Raw genomic sequence first — 22,149 nt, forward strand, 5'->3', positions numbered from 1 at the left:
CCTGCTAAGAGCCAGCAGTTTTGGTATAGAGCCAGATCCTCCCTATGCCTACACCTGAAGTATGGATGATTACGTTGTACAATGTATGCTGTGGGACTGTCCACAGTATCAGAGAGCTGAATAAGCTTAGATATGGTGCAATCAAGTGAGCAAGTCCGCTCTGAAGTGAAGCTCTTCGTCAGGACCTCTTGTGTTTCCAGTAGACTCACCTTTCTCCCCTTCCGTCCTTTAAGAGACAGGAGGGAGCTGCCCAAGCTGTCTGGCCAGATGTCTGTGGACAAAGTGTGATTGATGGATGTGGGCAACTGATCCTACTTGTATCTGACTAAGAATATTGAATGATGTTAGAGAAAATCCTAAATGGTGCCTCTATTCAAATGTAATTATTCTTTTTTTTTTTCCAGACAGAGTCTCACTCTGTTGCCCAGGCTGGAGTGCAGTGGCGCGATCTCAGCTCACTGCAAGCTCCGCCTCCCGGGTTCATGCCATTCTCCTGCCTCAGCCTCCCACGTAGCTGGGTCTACAGGTGCCCACCACCATGCCTAGTTAATTTTTTGTATTTTTAGTAGAGAGGGGGTTTCACCGTGTTAGCCAGGATGGTCTTGATCTCCTGACCTTGTGATCTGCCCACCTCAGCCTCCCAAAGTGCTGGGATTACAGGCATGAGCCACCATGCCTGGCCTTCAAATGTAATTATTCTTACCAGCAGATCCCACTTTTGAAGAAGCTAAAATTAGAAATTAAATTTGTTAGGCTAGGGTGACACATCCTCAAACCCACTAAGGCAGGGATGTGAACCAGGAGGGTGTCAGACAGGAGCCTGGGGCACGGCAGTGGACACAGTAGGCCTGGGATCATTCATTCAACAGTTGACCAGTGCCTCCCATGGGCCAGGTACTGTTCAGGGACGGGGAATACAGAGGTGCGTACTATAATCTCTTTAAAAATAATGTGTTCATTTGTATTTACTGCTCTTATCCATACAGCCTTCTCATTAGTACATATGTACAGAGGAATGTCTGAAATAATATTTATCAGGTATTATAGGTAGAAAAATGGAGGTGATCTGTGGCTTTCATTATTGCTTGAGTTTTTAATGTAATAAGCTTGTGTTAAATTCTGTTTTTAAAAATCCTCTAAACATTTTTTTTAAAGCCATAGCAGGGGAATCCCATGATTGGTATCCCTAGGTCTGAGGTATGTTCCATTGTACATTGGAGCTTTGGGGAGCAGAAGGAAGAAGGTGTCTGGTGAGTGGGACATTTTAGTTTATGGAAGAGAAGGGAAAAATTCCCTGACTATATTGGTTTCATTGTAACTCTCCATCTGCTAGTGGAATCAAGAACTAAAACTTACCAGTGGGCAGCAGTCAGTATCGCATGTCTTTCCTTTGCATCTGTGCCCACAGAGGTCCCTAATTCATTTAATGGCTTTCTCATCTTCCTAGTCACCCACACCCACCACCTAGGATGCAGCCTGGATAACATTCCTTTTACTTAGTTCACAATATCCGACTAATCACATCCTATGTATTTTAACTCTCAGACATCTCTCAAATTTGTGCCCTCATTTTCATACCTATTTCTGTCTCTGTATTAGATTCTGAGCATCCTTTGCCTAAATACTGCATCTTTTACCTAAATGCTCTCAGCTGGTCTCTCTCCCTGAAGTTTTTTTTTTTTTTCTCTCAAGTGTTAGTTCTCCATAGATCTGCCAATTATCTATGTCACCTCAAATGACACTTCTTACTGCATTCTGGATAAACTCTAAGATCCTCAACATAGCACACAAAATCCCTTCTGGTCTGATTCCTGCCAATCTTTCTAGCTTCATCTCCTGTCACTCCTACTTAAATGACTGCTGTAATCAATTTTTATAGATTTTATAATTGATGATTTGACATCAATTCATCACCAGGCCAAACTAACAGCCAACATTGTTTACATTTCCCCTGTGGCCTGGCTTTTGAGGGTGTGCCTAAATCATATTACAAAGCTTCCTAACACAACCCTTAACATCCGTGTTTCACTTCTTGCCCAATCAAAAATGTCTCTCTCTAGCTACTTGCTGACACATTAGTAATCAAGGCAGAGTCCCAGTTCCTCTCTTTTTTTCTTTTTTGGAGGCAGGGTCTAGCTCTGTTGCCCAGGCTGGAGTGTAGTGGCATGTGATCACAGCTCATGGTAACCTGGAATTCCTGAGCTCAAGTGCTCCTGCCTCAGTCTCCCAAGTAGCTGGGACTGCAGGCATATGCCACCATACCTGGTTAATTAATTTTTAATTAAAAAAATGGTTTTTTTTGCAGAGACAGGGTCTCACTAGGTTGACCAGGCTGGTCTTGAATTCTTGGCCTCAAGCAATCCTCCTGCCTTGGCCTCCCAAAGTGCTGGGATTAATAGCTGTGAGTCACCAGGTCCAACGCCAGTTCCTCTCTTTTTCCTTGTCCCTGTGCACATTGAGGTTTTGTGTGGCCCTGAGTGTTATCAAGCTAAATAACAAGCAGAGAGGGAGGCTCTAAAAGAAAATAATATTTATTCACGAATAGGCATTGCAATGGGAATACATATGCCATTTCAACTATGTGCACATTCAGGGAGGTGTAAAGGAAGACAAAGATTTTAAAGAAAAAATGAGTCAGATTCCATAACTGTTTTGAGATAATTATCCTCGGCTACAAGGATCAAACAGCAAGGATGGCATCAGTAGTAGGCTGGACAGGCAGTTGCTGGGTAGCTGTCCTCAGACATATGTTTTGTGTGTAAGGCTGTGATGGCCTTTGTGCAAGGTTGTGGTTTTTGCAGTCTTTTGTGACGGTTTTTGTCATCAGGCATTGGTGCATGAGAACCCTCCCTCCATGGCCTTTCACCAGCTCTGTTTTTCTGATTTAAAAAAATAAATAAATAAAGTGACTCCATTTTGATTCTGACAACTTTTTCAGTGGCAATGTGGAACTGTAGTAACTTTTTTTAGTCTTTCAGTGACACTGACATCTTCATGCCTCTACTCAGTCATACAATTAAATTAAATCATGTGTGCATTTTAAAACAATGACACTTGTTTAATGACAGAGACTATGAACTGGGACCCTCGAGGTTGGCCACTTTTGGTGTTTTATTTGGGCCACAAGTTTTTGAATGCTTTCAATTACCTACCAAAATTTCCAAAGTGGAAAACTTCCTATAAAAATCTGCCTTTATTGCTTCTCTTGAAAACTGGAAGAACTGGCCACCCAGGTCCCACAACACCTACCTGGCTGAATAGGGTCGGCTCCACTTTCAGCAGAAATAACCTCTGCAGTTTTCAACAGCCCCAGCTCTCCTGGGCGTTGATTTTCCTAGTTGCTTCCTTTAATGCAGACATTTGAGTTTGCAGCCCTAGATTTACACTGTAGGGGCACTGAATTAGTTAGCTTTCCCATGCACATCATTTCTTATACTCATTTTCTTCTGCACAGCACCTCTTTTTCCTTTAATCACTCGCAGATGCTAACTCATTCTTCAGGACTCAGTTCGAATTTCCAGAAGCTTTTCTCTGAACTCATGATGGACTCTGCGTCCCATTATGTACTCCCGCATCGCTCCGTGCATCCATCTGGCACATCCCTTGCCGCATTAAATTCAGATTAAATGTTTGTAGGATGCTTGAGTTCTTCACAAGTCTCACGTCACTTAGCGACGGTTGGGAAATCCTCAGTGGTAGTTTCGGGAGCCATTCATTCATTTTATTGATTTCATCATTCTTTCAACAGCCATAACGTACGTGACGACGACTGACTCGTATCTTAAAAGATGTGTGTGTCCCTCGACCAATAACCTGTCTGTACCTATCGTTCTGGAGGAGGACCAGGTACCAGAGAACTACAACTCCCATCAGGCACTTGGGGATCGCCGCGGCTGAGGGAGAGACTAAGGCTTAGGAATCACCATTCGCGTGAGGCTCTGCCCCCTGCGCCTGCGCAGAGTGCAGGGCCACGTCGCTTTTGCGGTACCAGAGACCACGCGTCTCATCCATGGCTTCCGCCAACTTGCGCCGGGTGGCAGATGGCGGCGGTGCTGGGGGCACCTTCCAGCCCTACCTAGACTCCTTGCGGCAGGAGCTGCAGCAAACGGATCCAACGCTGTTGTCAGTAGTGGTGGCGGTTCTTGCGGTGCTGCTGACGCTAGGTAAAAGGCGGCCGGTGGTTATGGCGGGTTCGGGGCGGACAGAGGTCCGGGCTGAGAGGGCGCCTTGAGGGCATCAGGAGGGTGAGACCCACCCATTCTACACCCCACCCTCTCGCCTGAAGCAGCGGCAGCAGCGGGGCGTTAAGGGAGATCCCGGGCGACCCCCGGAGTTATGTCCTGGTCTTTGGGGCGCGGATTGCTCTTCGTCACCTTCCCTGTTATGCTTGAGCGCGCTGTTCCCCGCCTTCCGCTGTTCTCACTGCAAGGATTCAGGGTCTTGACACCAACTTTCAGCCTCCGGTGTTTGCGTGCGAGCGCTGGGATACCAAGGTAGTGAGATAACACTTGAGTCCGCAGTCCGAGTAAGGAGTGCAAAGAAAAGTTGACCGTTGACACTGCCCGGCTCTCAGTGGGCCCCTAACAACAGCAATAGTAACCATTATGATAAAAGTCAGTTCCAGGTGAATGAGGTGTTTCATCACAGACTTCTGTGAATTTCCCCACCCCAGCCATGCACTTAAACTGATTGCCAAGGCGTAATTTGTTGTTTTTCTGTGTCTATTCCACAGTCTTCTGGAAGTTAATCCGGAGCAGAAGGAGCAGTCAGAGAGCTGTTCTTCTTGTTGGCCTTTGTGACTCCGGGAAAACGTTGCTCTTTGTCAGGGTAAATGATTTCATTTACACCCCTGTTAAGCTTAATAGAAAATTGTATAGCATCCCAGTATTCCTGTCATCTCATGGTTTATTTTGTAAAAGAAGCTGATGCTGGTAAATTTGAGAGTTACCAAATTTACTTGACTTACTTGGGAGAACAGAAAGACTCTTAGAAACCCATAATTGAGAAATATTGATCATTTTTCCTCTTTTTTTTTTTTTGCCCTTGCCTGATGCTGATATTTAGTCTTATCACATTTAAGGGTTTTATTTAATTAGTTTCATTCCAGAACAGCAGAAGGCACAGAAGCCAGTGGTCTACAGTTTATCATTCCTTGGTTAACAAATTCTTATGAGAGTTTATCAAAGACACTTTTTCACAGGATGATCCTTCTTTGACATAGTGGGCTAGTTAGCTTCTTTTTACTAATATTTATTTTAATACATTTAGTATTTTTAACAGTGTGTTTTAACATGGTGAATAGGAGAGGTTTTCTGCTTTTTAACTTTTCTTTCTGAGAGTATAAATTATTTCTCTTCCATTCAAGAAATAGCTCAAACCTTTTTTTTTTTTTTTTTTTTTTTTGAGACAGGGTCTGGCTGCAATGCCCAGGCTGGAGTACAGTGGCGAGATCTCTGCTCATTGCAGCCTTGACTTCTGGGACTCAGATGATTCTCCCACCTCAGCCTCCAAGTAGCTGGGACTACAGGCGTGCGACACTAAGCCCGTCTAATTTTTTATATTTTTTGTAGAGATGAGATTTTGCCACATTGCCCAGGCTTCAAATCATTTTTGATGGTTAAAAATCTTTACAGAAGATTGGGAAATTTGGCCACTAACTGTCTTTTGAGAATAATGTTTTTATTCCATTAAGGAGTAAAATTTGCAATTAATTAGATTTTTTTTCTACAGGTAAAAAATACTAATATGGTCTTTTTCACCTATTGCAAGCAGCATTCATTTACTTAACCTTACACCTGGGAGACTTAGAATAATATAACTCAATTTCGGTTTGCTATTAAAATGTTGACTATCTCCCATCTTGTTTTTTTTACAGTTGTTAACAGGCCTTTATAGAGACACTCAGACTTCCATTACTGACAGCTCTGCTGTATACAGAGTCAACAATAACAGGGTAAGATGTTTGTGGAGTTTTGGAGTCTCACAGCCTTACTTTACTGTGGTATGTCAGGATGAGTTCATCTGAGGATATAAGTACCATTTGTAGCTTATTTTTATGGAGAAACATATTCTTTGTGACAAATTCTGCTCTTGACAATCTGTACAGTAGATTTAATCATGCCCTCCTCTGCATTGTTGTACCTTAATGTACAGTAATGTTATATCACATTTTATTCTTACTTTTTGTTTCTGTGTCTTCTTTCCAACTTTACAGTGAGTTCTTAAGAGTGGGCATTAAACCTTTTATGTTTTGAATAGGTAATACATGCACGTGGTATAAAAATTCAAAAGGTTAGAAAGGATATTTGGTGAAAAGTAATTTTTCCTTTCTGTTCCCCACTACCCAGTCTTCTCCTTAGAAGCAGTAACTTACTTTTTTGTGTGTGTAGCCTTCCAGATGTTCTCTGCATATATAAACATGTCTGTATATCCTTTATTGTTTTTTCTTTTTAAATACTGTTCTGCCCATTATTTTTTTTCATACAGCTGATATGACTTGGGCTTTTCTTATTCTCCTATATTTGTATACGTAGTACCACCTGGTTGGTTTATGAGCTGCATAGTACTCCACTCTGTTGCTATACCACACAATTAAATTCTTACTTAATCAGGACCGTGTTAATAGACATTTAGTTTTGTTATTAGAACCTTTGTTTTTACAAGCAGTGCTGCAATGGATATCTTGCAGAGTATATATGCGTATATTTCAAATATAAGGAATCATGGGTCCTGGCTTGGTGACTCATGCCTGTAATCCCAGCACTTTGGGAGGCCGAAGCAGGCAGATCATTTGAGGTCAGGAGTTCAAGACCAGCCTGGCCAACATGATTAAATCCCGTCTCTACTAAAAATGCAAAAATTAGCCTGGTATGGTGGCGGGCACCTGTAATCCCAGCTACTCGGGAGGCAGAGGCATGAGAATCACTTGAACCCGGGAGGTGAAGGTTGCAGTGAACCAAGATTGTGCCACTGCGCTCCAGCCTGGGCGATAGAGGAGACCAGACGAATTGTAATACATAATAAGTTTGTTTATTTGCTTGTTTTTGAGAAACAGTCTCACTGTGTTGCCCAGGCTGGAGTGCAGTGGTGTGATCTTAGCTTACTGCAACCTCTGCCTTCGGAGTTGAAGCGATTCTCCTGCCTCAGCCTCCTGAGTAGCTGGGATTATAGGTGCCCACCATCATGCCTGGCTAATTTTTGTATTTTTAGTAGAGATGGGGTTTCACCATGTTGGCCAGGCTGGTCTTGAACTCCTGACCTCAAGTGATCTGCCCACCTTGGCCTCCCAAAGTGCTGGGATTACAGGCGTGAGTCACTGCGCCTAGCCATGTAATAAGTTTTGGTGAGTGAGTGGAGTGAGGGCTGGTTGGAGGGTGTGGGTGGATGGTTAGATGGATGAATTAGAATTGTGATTTGAGACCTTTTCTTCTTCTGTCTTCTTTCCCCTTTCTCAGGCCTCCAGAATTAAAGATTGTAAAGAAAGATAAAGGGACGTATTTGTAAATATCTTAGAGAGAGATATATATATTTTTCAGTGATGACACTCTTTGTGGCCCAGACCTTTTTAAACTCCCAAGGATTCAGATTTTGAAATTCCAGGTTTGGAAGGTCATCTGGTACCTGCACTAGATTTTTAACATAGGATATTCCAGGATATGTTTTAGATCTGTACCTTCTAATATGTAGCCACTGGCCACATGTGACTGTTGAGCATCTAAACTAGGACTAGTCCAAATTGAGGCATGCTGTAAATGTGAAGTACACACCAGATCTTGAAGACTTAGTATGGAAAAAAAGAATGTAAAGTATCATTAATACTTTCTTTTTTTCATTACATGTTAAAAGATAATATTTTGGATATATTAGATTAAATAACTAGTAAAATTAATTTTGCCAATTTCTTTTTACTTTTTTATTATGGTTACTGGAATATTTAGAATTACATATGTGGCTTCTGTTATTCTATATTTCTATTCTATCTGTATTTCTACTGAATATTTAGAGCATTTTTCCCTTCCTTCTTCACTCTTTCTCCTACCCCCTTACGTTTTCGATCTCATCTCTTTAGACAATAATGTACCTAGTAATGTATCTTCCGAATTGCTTAGGGTATGTGGTGTGCTGCTTTTGAAATGGAGCAATAAGTTCCAACCTGGGGTCTCCAGACTCTTAACAGTACTTTAAAAAAAAAGAGGGACTAATAAAAAACATTTATATTTGTCTATAAAGAAATGCACAGGCTATGTGAAAGGTAAGGTCATAATAAACCCAGCTGGAATTGTGTTAAACCTGTACAGATTGTCTGCTTCTGAACTGTGGGTATGGTTGGCTGTGGAAAACGTAGAACAGCTGAGAAATGATTAGTGGGTCTGCCGCATGTACCAGGCCATATCTGAGAGTCTTATTGTTAAGCACAGCCACATTTGCACTGAATATAAGCTCTATTCCCATTCCAGGCCTTGACCTTATATTCAAGAATGGTGGCCTGGAATGGTGAATAGAACTTACTAGGGTGCATCATAGATTTGCTCAATAGGGGCCCCAGAATTGACACAAATACTGACGGAGTTGGAACAAATAAATAATGTGTCTGGAAGATAAATATTTTAAAAATTAGATTAAGCGTGGAAATGATAAAAGTGTACTTTTGTTATAAAGATTGGAGATCCCAGTAGCAGTAATAAGCTCTATGAAAAATTGTAAGTTCTTATATTACATTATTAGTTTATGAGTATTTGTTACTGTTTTCACATTTTTGCTTATACTCATACTGTACTCCTACTTTGCTGTACTCACACTGGTTTATCTCCCAAGCTGACTCAGGTAGATCATGCTTCCCTGACACCCCCAGACAGGCTTCTCCTGTACCCTCAGAACATTTATCAATGTTCCCATTTTATATTTATGTGTAATTTTACTTTACGTTCACCTTTCTCATAAATTTTGCTAGATCAGGAACTGTGTCTTTGGCCACTGTTACATCCCCAGAACGCTGACTAGTGTTTTATGAGTAGAAGATGCTCTGTGAACATTTGTTTGATTAATTGATTAGGTACCAGTTTGGTAGCCAAAATATGATACTAAAGGTTTATACTGTGAACGTGGAACTCTACTGAAACATTAATGTTATTGCTGCCATCCCTAGGGCAATAGTCTGACCTTGATTGACCTCCCTGGCCATGAGAGTTTGAGGCTTCAGTTCTTAGAGCGGTTTAAGTCTTCAGCCAGGTAAGAAGGAAAGAAGTGAAGTGGGCTTGCCTAGGTCTGTATCTGTTTATCAAAGCCACTCATGTGATTTGCCCTGGTGGTGTTTGGGAGGCAGCTTGGTATCCTTTGGTAGGCCTTGAGGTGACCTTGGGGTCAGTCAGTTCTGGCTTGCAAGTCCACCTTCACCTGGATTTTGAGGATTTTATGGGATTAAAATGCTTAAAAAGTGTTTTTTAGTGTTGAGGAAATGTTAACCCTTCTTGTCATTGTTACTAAATGTTTGCATTTATTCTGAAGATGAATTTAATAATGTATATGACTATTAAAATCTGAAAAAAGAGTTTTAAAGCTGGGCTGAATCCTAGAAGTTATTAAATGCCAGCATCATTTATATATATAGTTTTTGTTTTTTTTTGAAACGGAGTCTCATTCTGTCGCCCTGGCTGAAGTGCAGTGGCGTGATCTTGGCTCACTGCAACTTCCACCTCCTGGGTTCAAGCGATTCTCCTGCCTCAGCCTACTGAGTAGCTGGGATTACAGGCACACGCCACCACACCCTGCTGATTTTTTATATTTTTAGTAGAGATGGGGTTTCACCATGCTGGCCAGGCTGGTCTCGAACTTCACTGGCCTCGGCCTCCCAAAGTGTCGGGATTACAGGCGTGAACCACCGCGCCCAGCCCATATATATTCTCAAATTACCTAAAATTGATGTTTCAAGAAGTACAGAACAGTATTTCCATATTTCTTTTAGTGTGTGCCCTGGTGTTACTGATTCTTAAGTTCTTCCCTAAAAGTCTTATGCTGCAGTTTCAGATGCTTCTTTTTTGGTCTCTAACATTAATAAGAACTGAAGAGGAAAATCAGTATGCCACATTTCGCTGATTTGAAGACACATTTTATTATCTCTGAATTTGGAATATATCTTACAGTTGATGGTGTCATAGTTTAATTGGCAGTATTTTGTCTTAGCGGTCCCTGAAATAATGTCTTTTAATTGACAACATTTTAGTTTTGATGGAAGGAAGTAGTTGATTCTTTGCCTTTTATTGAAGATGTCTAGACTGAAATTTCATTGTTGCATCTTTGCCCACAAGATGGGGTGATGAACAATTTGTCATAGATAAGAATGTGATTTTATTCCTTGGACAATTGAGACAAATCTAGAACTGGTAAATTTTGCCATAATTGGGTTTTATTTCTAATTAATTTTTTTTCTTTTCTATTGCCAGTTCTAAATATTTTATGATTTGCAGTATAACTACTCCGTGATTCATGTATTTTGGGTAAATAAAACATGCAAAATATGAAGATAAAACTTAGTTCAAATACATTATAATAATGATACATGCAAGTTGAAAAGACATTTACTATATTGGTATGTGACTTTTTAAAATTCTACTGTCTTGCTTTGCCAAGTTTCCCTAGTGGCTATTTACCCTCTCCTGATTTGAACATATGCTATTGCTGTTCTTATCGTGGTTCCCTCCCCCACTTTTTAAACACTGCTTATTTGATTGTCTGAAACCAATAATAGCAGTTTCCTTTTCCTGAACCTTAAACACTTGAACTTTGATCTTTCTCACATCTTCCTTTTATTTATGCTCCTTTTTAACCCCCAACCATACTTTTTTTTTCTCTTACATTCAGTGATAAGAATTACCAGGATGTTTATGGTCTTTTGCTCCCCATTGCTTCTTGAATTTTACTTCTTCCCTTTAGATTCAGTTTTCTCTCACTGAGTATATCTTTTAGAAGTGTTTCCAGAGAGGGTGATGAGTAGTCAAATGTTTTCAGTCTTTGTTCATTTGTAACTCTATTTGACCCGCATTTCGGAATGGCTGTTTTAGCTGAGTGCAGAGTCCTGGGTGGCAGCCGCATCACTCCTGACATCATTCATCTGTTGCAGATGAGAATGCTGTTGCCAGTCAGTTAATTGTCATCTCACTGTAGTAAGTCTGCCTGATTTGACCTATCCAGGGATAGATTTTCTTCTGCTTAAGGATGGATTTAGCTTTATCATTCTTGGAATTCGGGTGTGCTGTTCCAGACCAAAGATTCTCCTCAGTTTTGGAAAATTCTCACCATTGTTTCTCCAGGTAGTGCTGTTTCCCCCATTATCATTTCTCACACCCTGGAATTCTTATGAATGTTATTGAACCTTATTATTCTGCCTTTCTTATTTCCTCTCTATCATATCTTACAAATCTTTCTACCTCGCATATTGTAAGATTCCCTCAGATTTGTTTTCTAGTTTATTACATTCTTTTCAGCTGAGCATAATCTCTGCTTAACTTTTCCATTGATTTATTAATATCATTTGCTGTATTTGTCTAAAATACTTACCTTTTCAAACCAGCCTGTTTCTTTTTATATTATTCTATTTTTTATTGTAGTTTGTAGTATTTTCTTAAATAATTTTAAACATTTACTTTATAGATAGATAGCTTTATTATCCTAGTTTTGGGGTGCTGATTATTCTCTTTGGGGTGCCAGTTATTCTCCCTCATGATTATTTTCTTCTGTGCCGTGTAATTTTTGATCCAGAACCTTTCTTCAAGAGTGACACATCGCTGATACTGTGGTTGGTCTTCTTTAATCCTGTAGGATATGAAAGCCTTGCTCCATAAGCAGTTTATAATTCCTTCTGTTGGGGCCATAGGGCTTCAATAAGTCTGGCCCAATTTTTATGTAAACTTTTCCCCTTGGGGGTCTTATACCTGGAGAGTATAAATTCATACCCTATATCTGTGTGAGGCAGTGGACGCCTGGTGTTTCTAAGGGAACTTTTTTTGCAAGCCCCGACCTCCCTGAGACTATTTCAAGTTGTAGGCTTTGTGCAGGGCGTTCGGTTCTAGCTCCCTAGCTGCATGTTGGCCATTGCATGTCTCTTATCTCCACCTGGGCATTCAAACCCTTGCCCATAAGGCTTGTATTTTGTTTTTTTTTTGAGATGGAGTCTCGCTTTGTCGCCCAGGCTGGAGTGTAGTGGCGTGATCTCAGTTCACTGCAACCTTTGCCTTCTGGGTTCAAGCAACTTATCTGCCTCAGCCTCTCAAGTAGCTGGGATTACAGGCTCCCGCCACCATATCTGGCTAATTGTTATATTTTTAGTAGAGATTGGGTTTCATCTTGTTGCCCAGACTCGTATCGAACTCCTGACCTCAAGTGATCTGCCCATCTCAGCCCCCCAAGTGCTGAGATTACAGGCGTGAGGCGCGACACCCAGCGCCTAAGACCTGTTGTCTACCGTTTCCCTGGGCTGCTGCACTTTAGCTTTGATATTTCTTTTTCTCTGTCACATGAGGAGTCCCACTGTGGCTGCGTTCAGTGACACCCTACCTGGTCACTGTGCTTCTAGTTCAAGTGCCCTCTGAGATTGCTTTGTCTTCCATTTATGCACCAGTATTCTTCATAAGACAGAAAAGCATGAGCTCCACAGGTCATTGTGTCCCTCTTCGCTGTCTGACTTGGTTCTCCTTCATTTCTCCATCTCCCCGTGTACCAGCTTACCTTGACTTCCCCAGGGAATTTGTTTCATGTATTTGTGCCTTGAACATACTGTAGGCTGAGTATCCCTTATCCATAATGCTTGGAACCAGAAATGTTTTAGATTTTAGATTTTGGATTTTTGGATTGGGGATACTCAACCTGTACTTTCCAGACAGTCTGTGTCCCAATTTTTGGTCTAAGATTCAACTCAACTGTTACATTCTCCTTCAAGTTACCTTTGACCTGGTCTCATTTAAATGATCTTTCTCTTTATTCCTATTACACGTATGCATAATTCTGTCTTGGCATTTTTCATACGGTTCTCTATATGATGATGTGTCTTGGAGGACAGGCATCATTTCTTACTGTCTTTTTTCAGCTTCAGTCATTGATACACAGTAGCACTCAATAGTTCTTGTTAAATGAGGATTTGTGTTGTATGATAACATATGCACAGACCTGCATGTGTGTCTGCTGAGTGTTAATCACCAAGATTGACTTTGAAGAAATTCAGGATAGTTTTTCAAGATAATGATGTCCTGTTACATGTTCACGTGCTAGTTTTTCTTTTTTTCTCCCACCAGGGCTATTGTGTTTGTTGTGGATAGTGCAGCATTCCAGCGAGAGGTGAAAGATGTGGCTGAGTTTTTGTATCAAGTCCTCATTGACAGTATGGGTCTGAAGAACACACCATCATTCTTAATAGCCTGCAATAAGCAAGGTGCCATCATGTTTTCTTGCAATAATAATTGAGTTTTTTGGGGATTGCTGCTACTAAGAATTATTTCCATTATTTACAGTTGTTATTATTGAGGATGAGAGATAATTGCTATAAAGAACTATAAATTGAAGGATTTTTAATCTTAAAATTTATTTCTACTCCTACCTTTTCACCAGTCTTCTACCCAGAAGACCAAGGAATGATAACCAAGAGACTGCTAACTGATTTTTCTTTGATACAGTGTTTTTTCCAATTATAAATTATTTTACCTTACCAAGTTAAGTTCATCAGATTGACAATATGTGATATCAGATGCACAGTTTTGAAGGATAGAGTCTCTGCTTTCAAACAAGTTTAACAAGTTTACTGTGCAGCACATTTTTTTCCTTTTTTTTTTTTTTTTTTGAGACGGAGTCTCGCTCTGTCACCCAGGTTGGAGTGCAGTGGCACGATCTTGGCTCACTGCAAACTCCGCCTCCCGGGTTCACGCCATTCTCCTGCCTCAGCCTCCCGAGTAGCTGGGACTACAGGCACCCACAACTGCGCCTGGCTAATTTTTTGTATTTTTAGTAGAGATGGGGTTTCACCGTGTTAGCCAGGATGGTCTCGATCTCCTGACCTTGTGATCCGCCTGCCTCGGCCTCCCAAAGTGCTGGGATTACAGGCATGAGCCACCACGCCCAGCCAAACCACAGGTCAGCAGCACATTTTATCAAGAGGAGTTTGCTGAAGTTGTTTCTTTTAACCTGATAACCGTTGAAAACGTTCCAGTAATCCCCAGTAAAACTGGGCTTCAGTTCCGTTACCTGTACAATAAGATAGACTGGCGGATCTCTTCAGGTCTCTTTCAGATCTGAAATTCTGATTCTATGATGAGTCCAAGGCATTTCTCAGAAGTGACCAGTTAATATTGATAATGCCTTATCGGGAATGCAGTTATTAGCATCATTACCTAACCTCTTTATTTCTCTGATTGAGTATAAGGAGGGGAGTTACTGTTTATTTGCCATGGGCTTTGTGCCAAACCAGGGCTTGTTTCTTACCTTTAGTACACTTAATGCTTTAAACATATCGTCTTAGTATCAACTGGAAACATGCTAAGTTTACTTTTAAATGACAGGTAGGGCATTGTCTTTTGGTGTGTGAAGGCACTTCTCACAATCACAGCACTGGTAATTTTCTTTCTGTTAAACTGACTAAACTTATATGTGCATTGAATTGAAAGGTCTGTAAGGTGTGAAGAACTTTAGTGAAAGCTAAAGTCAGTTTTAGGGTCACCAGCATAATATGTTTATAAGCATTATCTTGGGAAAGCCCCTAGTGCAAGTATAAAGCTTACTTTGATAGAGAAGGAACTAGTAAAAAAGGTATTTTTTTTTTAAAAAAGAGAAAAGAAACTTGCTGGTTTAAGTAGGAATTTTCCTTCTGTGTAAGAAGTCTTGGGAAAAAACCCATTCTCGTTTAAACTACAACAGTGTCTTTATTTCTTTACAGATATTGCAATGGCAAAATCAGCAAAGTTAATTCAACAGCAGCTGGAGAAAGAACTGTAAGTGTGAAAGAGGCCTGTTGGTTAATTATATATCTTAATACTTAGACTGTAAGCAGCATATGCATGTTTCTTTTGTTTGGTTGTATGTGATTATCACAATTATAGACTGAAGATTAGTGTGATACGTATTTGTTAAATAATTTACAAAATAATGGAATCACAGAAACTTACTAGGATGCTTATATTTTAAAATTTCATGGAAAGATTTTTTTGAAACCATAAACTCAATTTATTTTACCATTGTTACTAAATCATTTATAGTTGAAAGGTTTTAGAAGCTAAAAAATTTTACATGCCAACTTGAGAACGGTGTTATTTCAGTGAGTGGAAGTGTTTGTTCACCACTCAATAATGCATGTAAAGTGGTATTTAAGGACGCATGTAAATAATAAAAAGTAAAAACTGAGAATCAGGAAAAAAGAAATTAAAACATTTAAAAGCCACTGTGGAAATTATTATTGACAGAATAAGAACAGAACACTGAGGAAGCCTGCAAGTCTTTGATACTATATCGTAGCTTCATAGATTATTAAAGTACTTGGCAATATTATATATCCTGCTTTGAGTGTTTCAAAGTTTATAAATTGAGCTTTTGAATTTTTAGGCATCTAGCATGTCTTCTGTGTTATGCCAATTTGTGAGAGCTAGCCAAAAGCTGGCTTAAAAGAAATGATCAACATTTATAGTAAAGCAAGTTATGTTTTCTTATTGCTTTTGTGTAAGGCCTTGAAAAGGATCTGATGAGGAAAAACTGTATAAATTCAACTTTTAGAACCTTGTCTCCTCACTATGATTTACTGACTCCCTTATTCATTTAAGAAGCACCTGTAGTGCATCTAGTAGATGCCAAGCCTGCAGTCGGGAGCAGCTGTAGGAGGAGATGTGTTCCTGTACTCAGGAGCTTAGAGTCTAGTAGAATCTAGTCAGCTTCGGGCATTGGCAAACTCCTGCCTGGGCTTGCAAGCCAAGAGTAAATCGACATTTTTAAAGGGCAGGTAGAAAACAGAGGAAAAATATGTGACAAAATATTTAATTTCTGGCTCTTTGCAGAACAATTCTGCTGGCCCTGCCTATGCCATTTTCAGTGGTTCCTTTCCCTTCTGGAGCTGTGAGTTTATCACCCTGCCCTGTGCTCTTGATGCTCACTCTCTTGGATTGTATCTATTGCTTGCCGTTAGGTTAATAGGGACATTGGAACAATTCGATGGTTGGGTTTTTCTAAAAATTCTCTTGAAATTGTTGGGAATTGTTTTGGGGAAGCCAAAGCTGTCATAATATTATTTGTGAATCAGTGTTTGGTTATTTTTAACAGTACAGTCCAAGTCTTCCCCTGGTTAAAACACGTTTTCCATAGGCTGTTTGCTTTTCACTCTGTAGACTTAGAGAAAAACAATACAGAAGGCAATGCTTTATTAAAAGGCAGTGAAACGAAATGTTGAAAAGTTGTAAAGGTTAACATCAGTTAAAACTAGGAATCTGACTAATTTTAGTTGAATTTCAGATTTATGAGAATTAGGTCCTGTTAGCTTTGAGGCATTTCATAGTCTCTGAATAACAAGGTATACTATATTTACATGGCCTTGTGGCAAAAGCTGAATACATACTTTTTTTCCTTAAAAATTTTTTATTATAAAAGATCTTATATATAAAAGTCACATGCATTAAGCTTAAAAAATATTAAAATGAGTATCTATGTACTCACCACCATACCTAGAAGGCCCATTTTTCTCCCCAAAAGCTTTTCCGTCAGGAGGTTAGCAATATCCAGTTTTGTATTATTTTTTAAAAATACTTTTATAGTTTGTGTGTGTGTGTGTGTGTTCGTTCCTAAACAAGGTATTGCTTAGTTTTGCCTGTGGATTCTTCACTAATTTTGAAGCAACTTTACAGAACAAGAAATGCTTTATTTTGTAAGAAAGAAGATTGGCAGCATGCATTCCTCTGCTTCTGGATAGCAGAAAGGGAAGGGGAGGCCAGCAAATGAGTGTTGCTTATGTACCCTTTATTAGGACCGGCAGGTGGCAGTAAGGGGACTTACATTGGGAAGTTTTGGTGGTTAAAGAGGTTGGGTAATAGTAATTGTGCCCTAGTTAGATATGAGCATCTGGAGTTTGTGGATTTCTCAACTCCATATCCAAATAGACTCAAGATAAAAATACATACCCTATCTACCCACACTTAACTTTCAGAAACTTATGTCTTTGTAACACTTACAGCATGTATTTTAAAAATAAATTTTTAAATAGCATCATTCAGGAGATCCTCTTAGGAGGGGTCCCTGGGCTGGAAGAAAGTTGGTGTGACCTGGTCCACTGCTGACCTGCCCTCTAGCCCTGTGACGTCCGACCCCCTCCCCCACTAACCTGCCTCACCTCTCTGTCCAAGAGAGGGACTTATAAATGCAAAGGATTATTCAACAATCTTAATAGCATAATTGGCGATTCTATGGTTAAGTTTTAAATGAGTGCTGAAATGTTTAGAAACTAATATGATTTAATTGCTGTATAAAAATATTGCCTCCTGATTTGTTTCCTTTTGCCCCACAGCAACACCTTACGAGTTACCCGTTCTGCTGCCCCTAGCACACTGGACAGTTCCAGCACTGCCCCTGCTCAGCTGGGGAAGAAAGGCAAAGAGTTTGAATTCTCACAGTTGGCCCTCAAAGTGGAGTTCCTGGAGTGCAGTGCCAAGGGTGGAAGAGGGGACGCGGGCTCTGCTGACATCCAGGACTTGGAGAAATGGCTGGCTAAAATTGCCTGAGAGGCAGCTCCAAAGCACAAGACCCGGATGTGTGTGATACACAGTTTTGGAAAACGGGCTGTGGTAGTCTGGAGTTGATAAGGAAGGGATACAAAATGTGGTTAGAAACATTTCCTTGTTGAAACAAAGTACTGTTGAAACCAGCTTGGAATTTTTTTTTTTTAAGTTCATTTCTCCCTTATGGCTGCCTTTCAAACAAGTACCTTTTATTTGATGCCTGTATCTTCCCTTTGTTAAGGTTTAACTTGATGTAGGGTCAAAGTTTTTGTGACAACAAGCAGACTCCACACAGAGAGGATATGATGAGATATGGCCATCACCTGAAAAGTTTTCTCATCTTCTCCTTCTATGCTTTGGTCCCTTTCTCCTGGAAACAAACCTGCCTATGTATGAAGCTAGTTGATTTCCGTTGCCTCTGAAGTTCACAGGCAAAACATTGTCTAGTCCTTTGCGAATTTCTCTGATTTGTGGGCACAGTTAACGAAGTTTCCCCACATATGAAGACAGGTACAAAATAGCAGAGCCAAGCAGACAGTAGGTCTGTTCTTCATTAGCTCAGTGACTTGTCCACACTCCAGTCTTAGCACTTATGTTTCAAAAGCTTGTCACAAACCCTTGGAGTCATTCCCAGATAACAGGACTGGACGTGATAAATCCCCTAATGCCAAGGGTCTAGTGTGTTCTTAGTGGTTATACTGGGAAGTGTATGGAGATTTAGGTGCTGCTCTGCTTCTCTGGATGGCTGAAGGCTCCTGGGCCATCTTCATGTGCTGCTCGAAGAGCTCCTATTTTGTACTCTTGGCTAGAATGCTGTGGAGCAAATACAAAGTGAAAAAAGTTCTCTGTAAATTTCTGAAGTGCATATTCATTGATGCCAAAAAAAAAGTTGCCTTTTGAAGTGATGTTCTTTGCTGTCTTCTTAAACGTGAGGCTTTTAAAAATGATTAGTATATTTTGTGGTAAAGAAAACAGGCTGTCTGGCTCAAAGCAATTAAATAGAATGGAATGGTGAGTACAGATGAGTGCACATGTCAGGATTCTGGCCTAACTCCTTGTTTCCTGAGCCTAAAGATTGCAACATACAGAAGAACACACTCTCCTATTCCTACCTCACACACTCAGGGACAAGCCCAGCTAAAGCTTACAAGGAGAGCAGGGTGGCTCTGTCCAGGTGAGAAGCCAGTTGTGGAACAGTGTGTTAAGAGCCATGGTAGGAGAGGCCCGCAGTTCTCTGGAGCATTCAGCAGGGGCACCCCACTTGGCCTTGAGGATCGGGGGAGTCGAAGGATAAAGCATGGGGCTGATGCCATCTGAGGGAGTGTGATCGTCCATGTACAGCCTCTGCCTGCTGTCTCACATGTCCCTTCTGGTGGGTCACTTGGGCTCTGGGAGTACACGTCACCTCAGACCATCTGGCAGAAATAAATACTCCAGGCTCCCACCCCAAAGCATGTGTCAGCCTTGCTGCTGGAGCACGAAGACAATGTAAATGAAACACGAAATGGAGAAGTCGTGAGACCCTGACCGAGTCCTTATTTGAAAGCTGCTGCTAGTGTTCTTAGTGTCTTTTGGACTCTATTTCTTGCCCTTTTCCTTATTAGGCAAGTAGTAACTTAGGAAGTAGCTAAGAGCAATGAATGACATGCTTACCTAATCACAGGAGGAGCTCATGGGAATAAAAGTCAGTGGCTTGATGCTTCTGTTAAGAGACATGTGTCCCTCTCAGCCTCTTCTTTTTTCTGGTTTTTACTTCATTGGAGGAAGCAGCACACCAGAAAAAGTGAATGAAGAAGGGGTACAAGTTTGAGTTTGATTCAAGACCTAAAGAAGGTCTTCCAGAAAAGGAAAATTCTATCTAGAACCACTAGTAGTCTCAAATGTTAGTGGGCGTCAGAATTACCTGCAATGCTTGTTAAACTGATTTGAGGACCTACTCTTAGACAACTTGATTCAATAGCAAGTCTGGTATTGCCTCAGCAATCTGCATGTTGAACCAGTCTTTTGTCAGGCACATGGGGCTCCTGGGCACCCCTAGAGATGATCTGGCCTGGAGTGTCACATGTGCCTTTACTGTTTTGTTTTTAAAGTCTCTTGGGGCAACACCCTGCGAGTTTTTCTAACAGGGTCAAGTCAGCAGGCATGGGAACTCTGACCTTGCTTCTTGCTCCTGCAGGCATTCCGTTCCTGTGGCTTTGGGCCAGGATGAGGTCATAGTGACTAGTCCTTGGGAACTGGGAAGGGTTTTGATGGGAGGTCAAATGTGCTCTCTCCACTCAGGTGGTGCCCTCTTGTGGCCCTGAAGGCATTTGACTAAAGTAGGCCCATTTTGTGAGATGGGCAGGTGTGGCCAGAGTAGAAGGATGGATGTCAGGTCATGGAGACGGGCCGACTAGGCACGAGTGTATGACATAGATGAGACATTTGAGCTTGAAACACCTTAGGAACATGGAAGTGTATGGGCACTGAGACCTCCTAGGACAGCAGCTGCCTAATGCAAATGACCCTGTTCCTTGCTAAGGCTGCGGTGAGATGCTGTCGTGGAAGGAGCAGCTGTGATGAGTGAGCCCCAGGCACTCTGTTGGTGAATATGTCCACTTCTGGAATGGAATCTCCCAGTGGGTATGGACGTGGACAGACCCAGAGGGGTCTAGGCACTGCACTGTTTCTTCCTTTGGCTCCTCTCCAGCCTGGGCCTTGGTAACCTCTCCACTACCAGGTGCCTGACAGTCCACTGGGGGTTCCTAATCAACAGCAGCTGCTGGTGGTGGGGAGTCCCTGGGGTCTGTCACTTCTTCCCACTGCCTCTGTCTCAGTGCCTCCTGGGCTGTCAGTGTTCCCCTGTGGTCCTGCCTTGTATGAAGCACTGACCATGCTCTGTTGACTTAGATCATTTCAGCCAGTCTATGCTTTTTCTTGTTTTTGAAGTTTTGGGTTCAGCACAATTGTCAGAGCTTCAGTGGGCTCATGCCTGTCCTCACCTGAAGGCTATCAGTAGCAATTAAGATGCCTATCTCTTTATCTCATCCCTTCACACATTTAAGGAAAAGTGATCACCACACCTACCTTCATTTAAATGCGCAGGAAAACAATCCCACTTACCTTCAACCGTAAAGCTCACAAGAGCCTTGTACACATTCATCCATTGGGTAAATGCTACGCCTTGCAGCAGACCATGGAAACGCTAAACAAAACACAATTCCTGCTTTAGAGGCTGGTGGCCCGGTTCTGAGGTTAAGAAATTTGCCCTTTCAGTGTGGTTTCCCCACTCTCTCAGTAGTGTGAGCTCCATGATGGCTGCACTTGACTCGTAAGTGCTGTGTGGGCCTGTGGTCGGCTGCCAGCCACGCAGCCCCAACAGGACTGCCACTTTTCCATTGGCCTCTGAAATGCCAGTGTTCCCATGATGCTGATGTGTGAGGCACATGGCCATGTTCTGTTGACTTGAATATTGTTTCAAGGGCTTTTTTGTTTTGTTCTGTTGAGACAGAGTCTCACTCTGTCGCCCAGGCTGGAGTGCAGTGGTGCTGTCTCGGCTCACTGCAAGCTCTGCCTCCTGGGTTCAAATGATTCTTTTGCCTCAGCCTCCCCCAGTAGCTGGAATTACAGGCGTGTGGCACCATGCCTGGATAATTTTTAGTATTTTTAGTAGCAATGGGGTTTCACCATGTTGGCCAGTCTGTTCTCAAACTCCTGGCCTCCATGATCTGTCCACTTTGGCCTCCCAAAGTGCTGGGATTACAGGCATAAGCCACTGTGCCCAGCCTGTGTTTCAAGTATTGAAATCATTTTGTTTCAGAAAGTTTTTTTTTTTTTTAATTTGAGTTTAGCACACAGTGACCTCCACTCTCGTACACTGATGAGGAGAACCATGCTGAGCAGCGTCGCTGAATGCCACACCGTGCACTCTAGGCAGGGCGTTCACCACAGCTCTGCCATCGTCCCATCCATGGCTGAGGAATCCCAACAGCACTTCCTTAGTCTGCCAAAGGCAGGAACTGCTGGACAGCTGAGTGTGAATGTGAGATTACTCGCTTCCCTGTAGTGTGAAGTCGTGTCACCATAAATTATTGGGGAACGACTGCTTGTCTTGGAACCACTTCACTCAAGCCTTAGTCTGGCCCATGCAAGCACCTACTCACTGGCCCTCAGCCCTCTGTCTTGCCACATCCCCTGTACCTGCTCTGCCTCACATTTTACAACTGGCAGCCAGAAAAAGTAAGGCTTAGTAGGCAGGGACATCTATTTCTTGTCTCTTCTAATTAAAGATGGCTTCCTTGAGGTGGCAGCAGATTGGAGGGTGTTCTGGAACCTTTAGAAGCTTTAGAAGGGAGGTAATTAGTGAAGTTGGACTTGAAGAAGAGTGAGATTCCCAGGCTACTGCAATTTACCTAATCCTGGCTTTTGTTCCTCTTTGGAT

The 22,149-nt window shown here is 41.6% G+C and overlaps 1 protein-coding gene across 1 annotated transcript; it reads left to right on the top strand.

Annotated features, from left to right (window-relative positions):
- The first annotated feature begins 3,300 nt into the window (after positions 1 to 3,300).
- Positions 3,301 to 19,437, top strand: SRPRB (SRP receptor subunit beta). Its single transcript, XM_017872422.1, has 7 exons — positions 3,301 to 4,163; positions 4,733 to 4,827; positions 5,876 to 5,953; positions 9,146 to 9,228; positions 13,284 to 13,420; positions 14,915 to 14,969; positions 17,519 to 19,437. The coding sequence occupies exons 1-7, from the start codon at positions 4,010 to 4,012 to the stop codon at positions 17,730 to 17,732; spliced, it is 816 nt and encodes a 271-aa protein (XP_017727911.1). The 5' UTR covers positions 3,301 to 4,009; the 3' UTR covers positions 17,733 to 19,437.
- Positions 19,438 to 22,149: the final 2,712 nt, after the last annotated feature.

Source organism: Rhinopithecus bieti, unplaced genomic scaffold (assembly GCF_001698545.2).
Source record: "Rhinopithecus bieti isolate Rb0 unplaced genomic scaffold, ASM169854v2 scaffold_7308, whole genome shotgun sequence".
Lineage (NCBI taxonomy): Eukaryota > Metazoa > Chordata > Mammalia > Primates > Cercopithecidae > Rhinopithecus > Rhinopithecus bieti.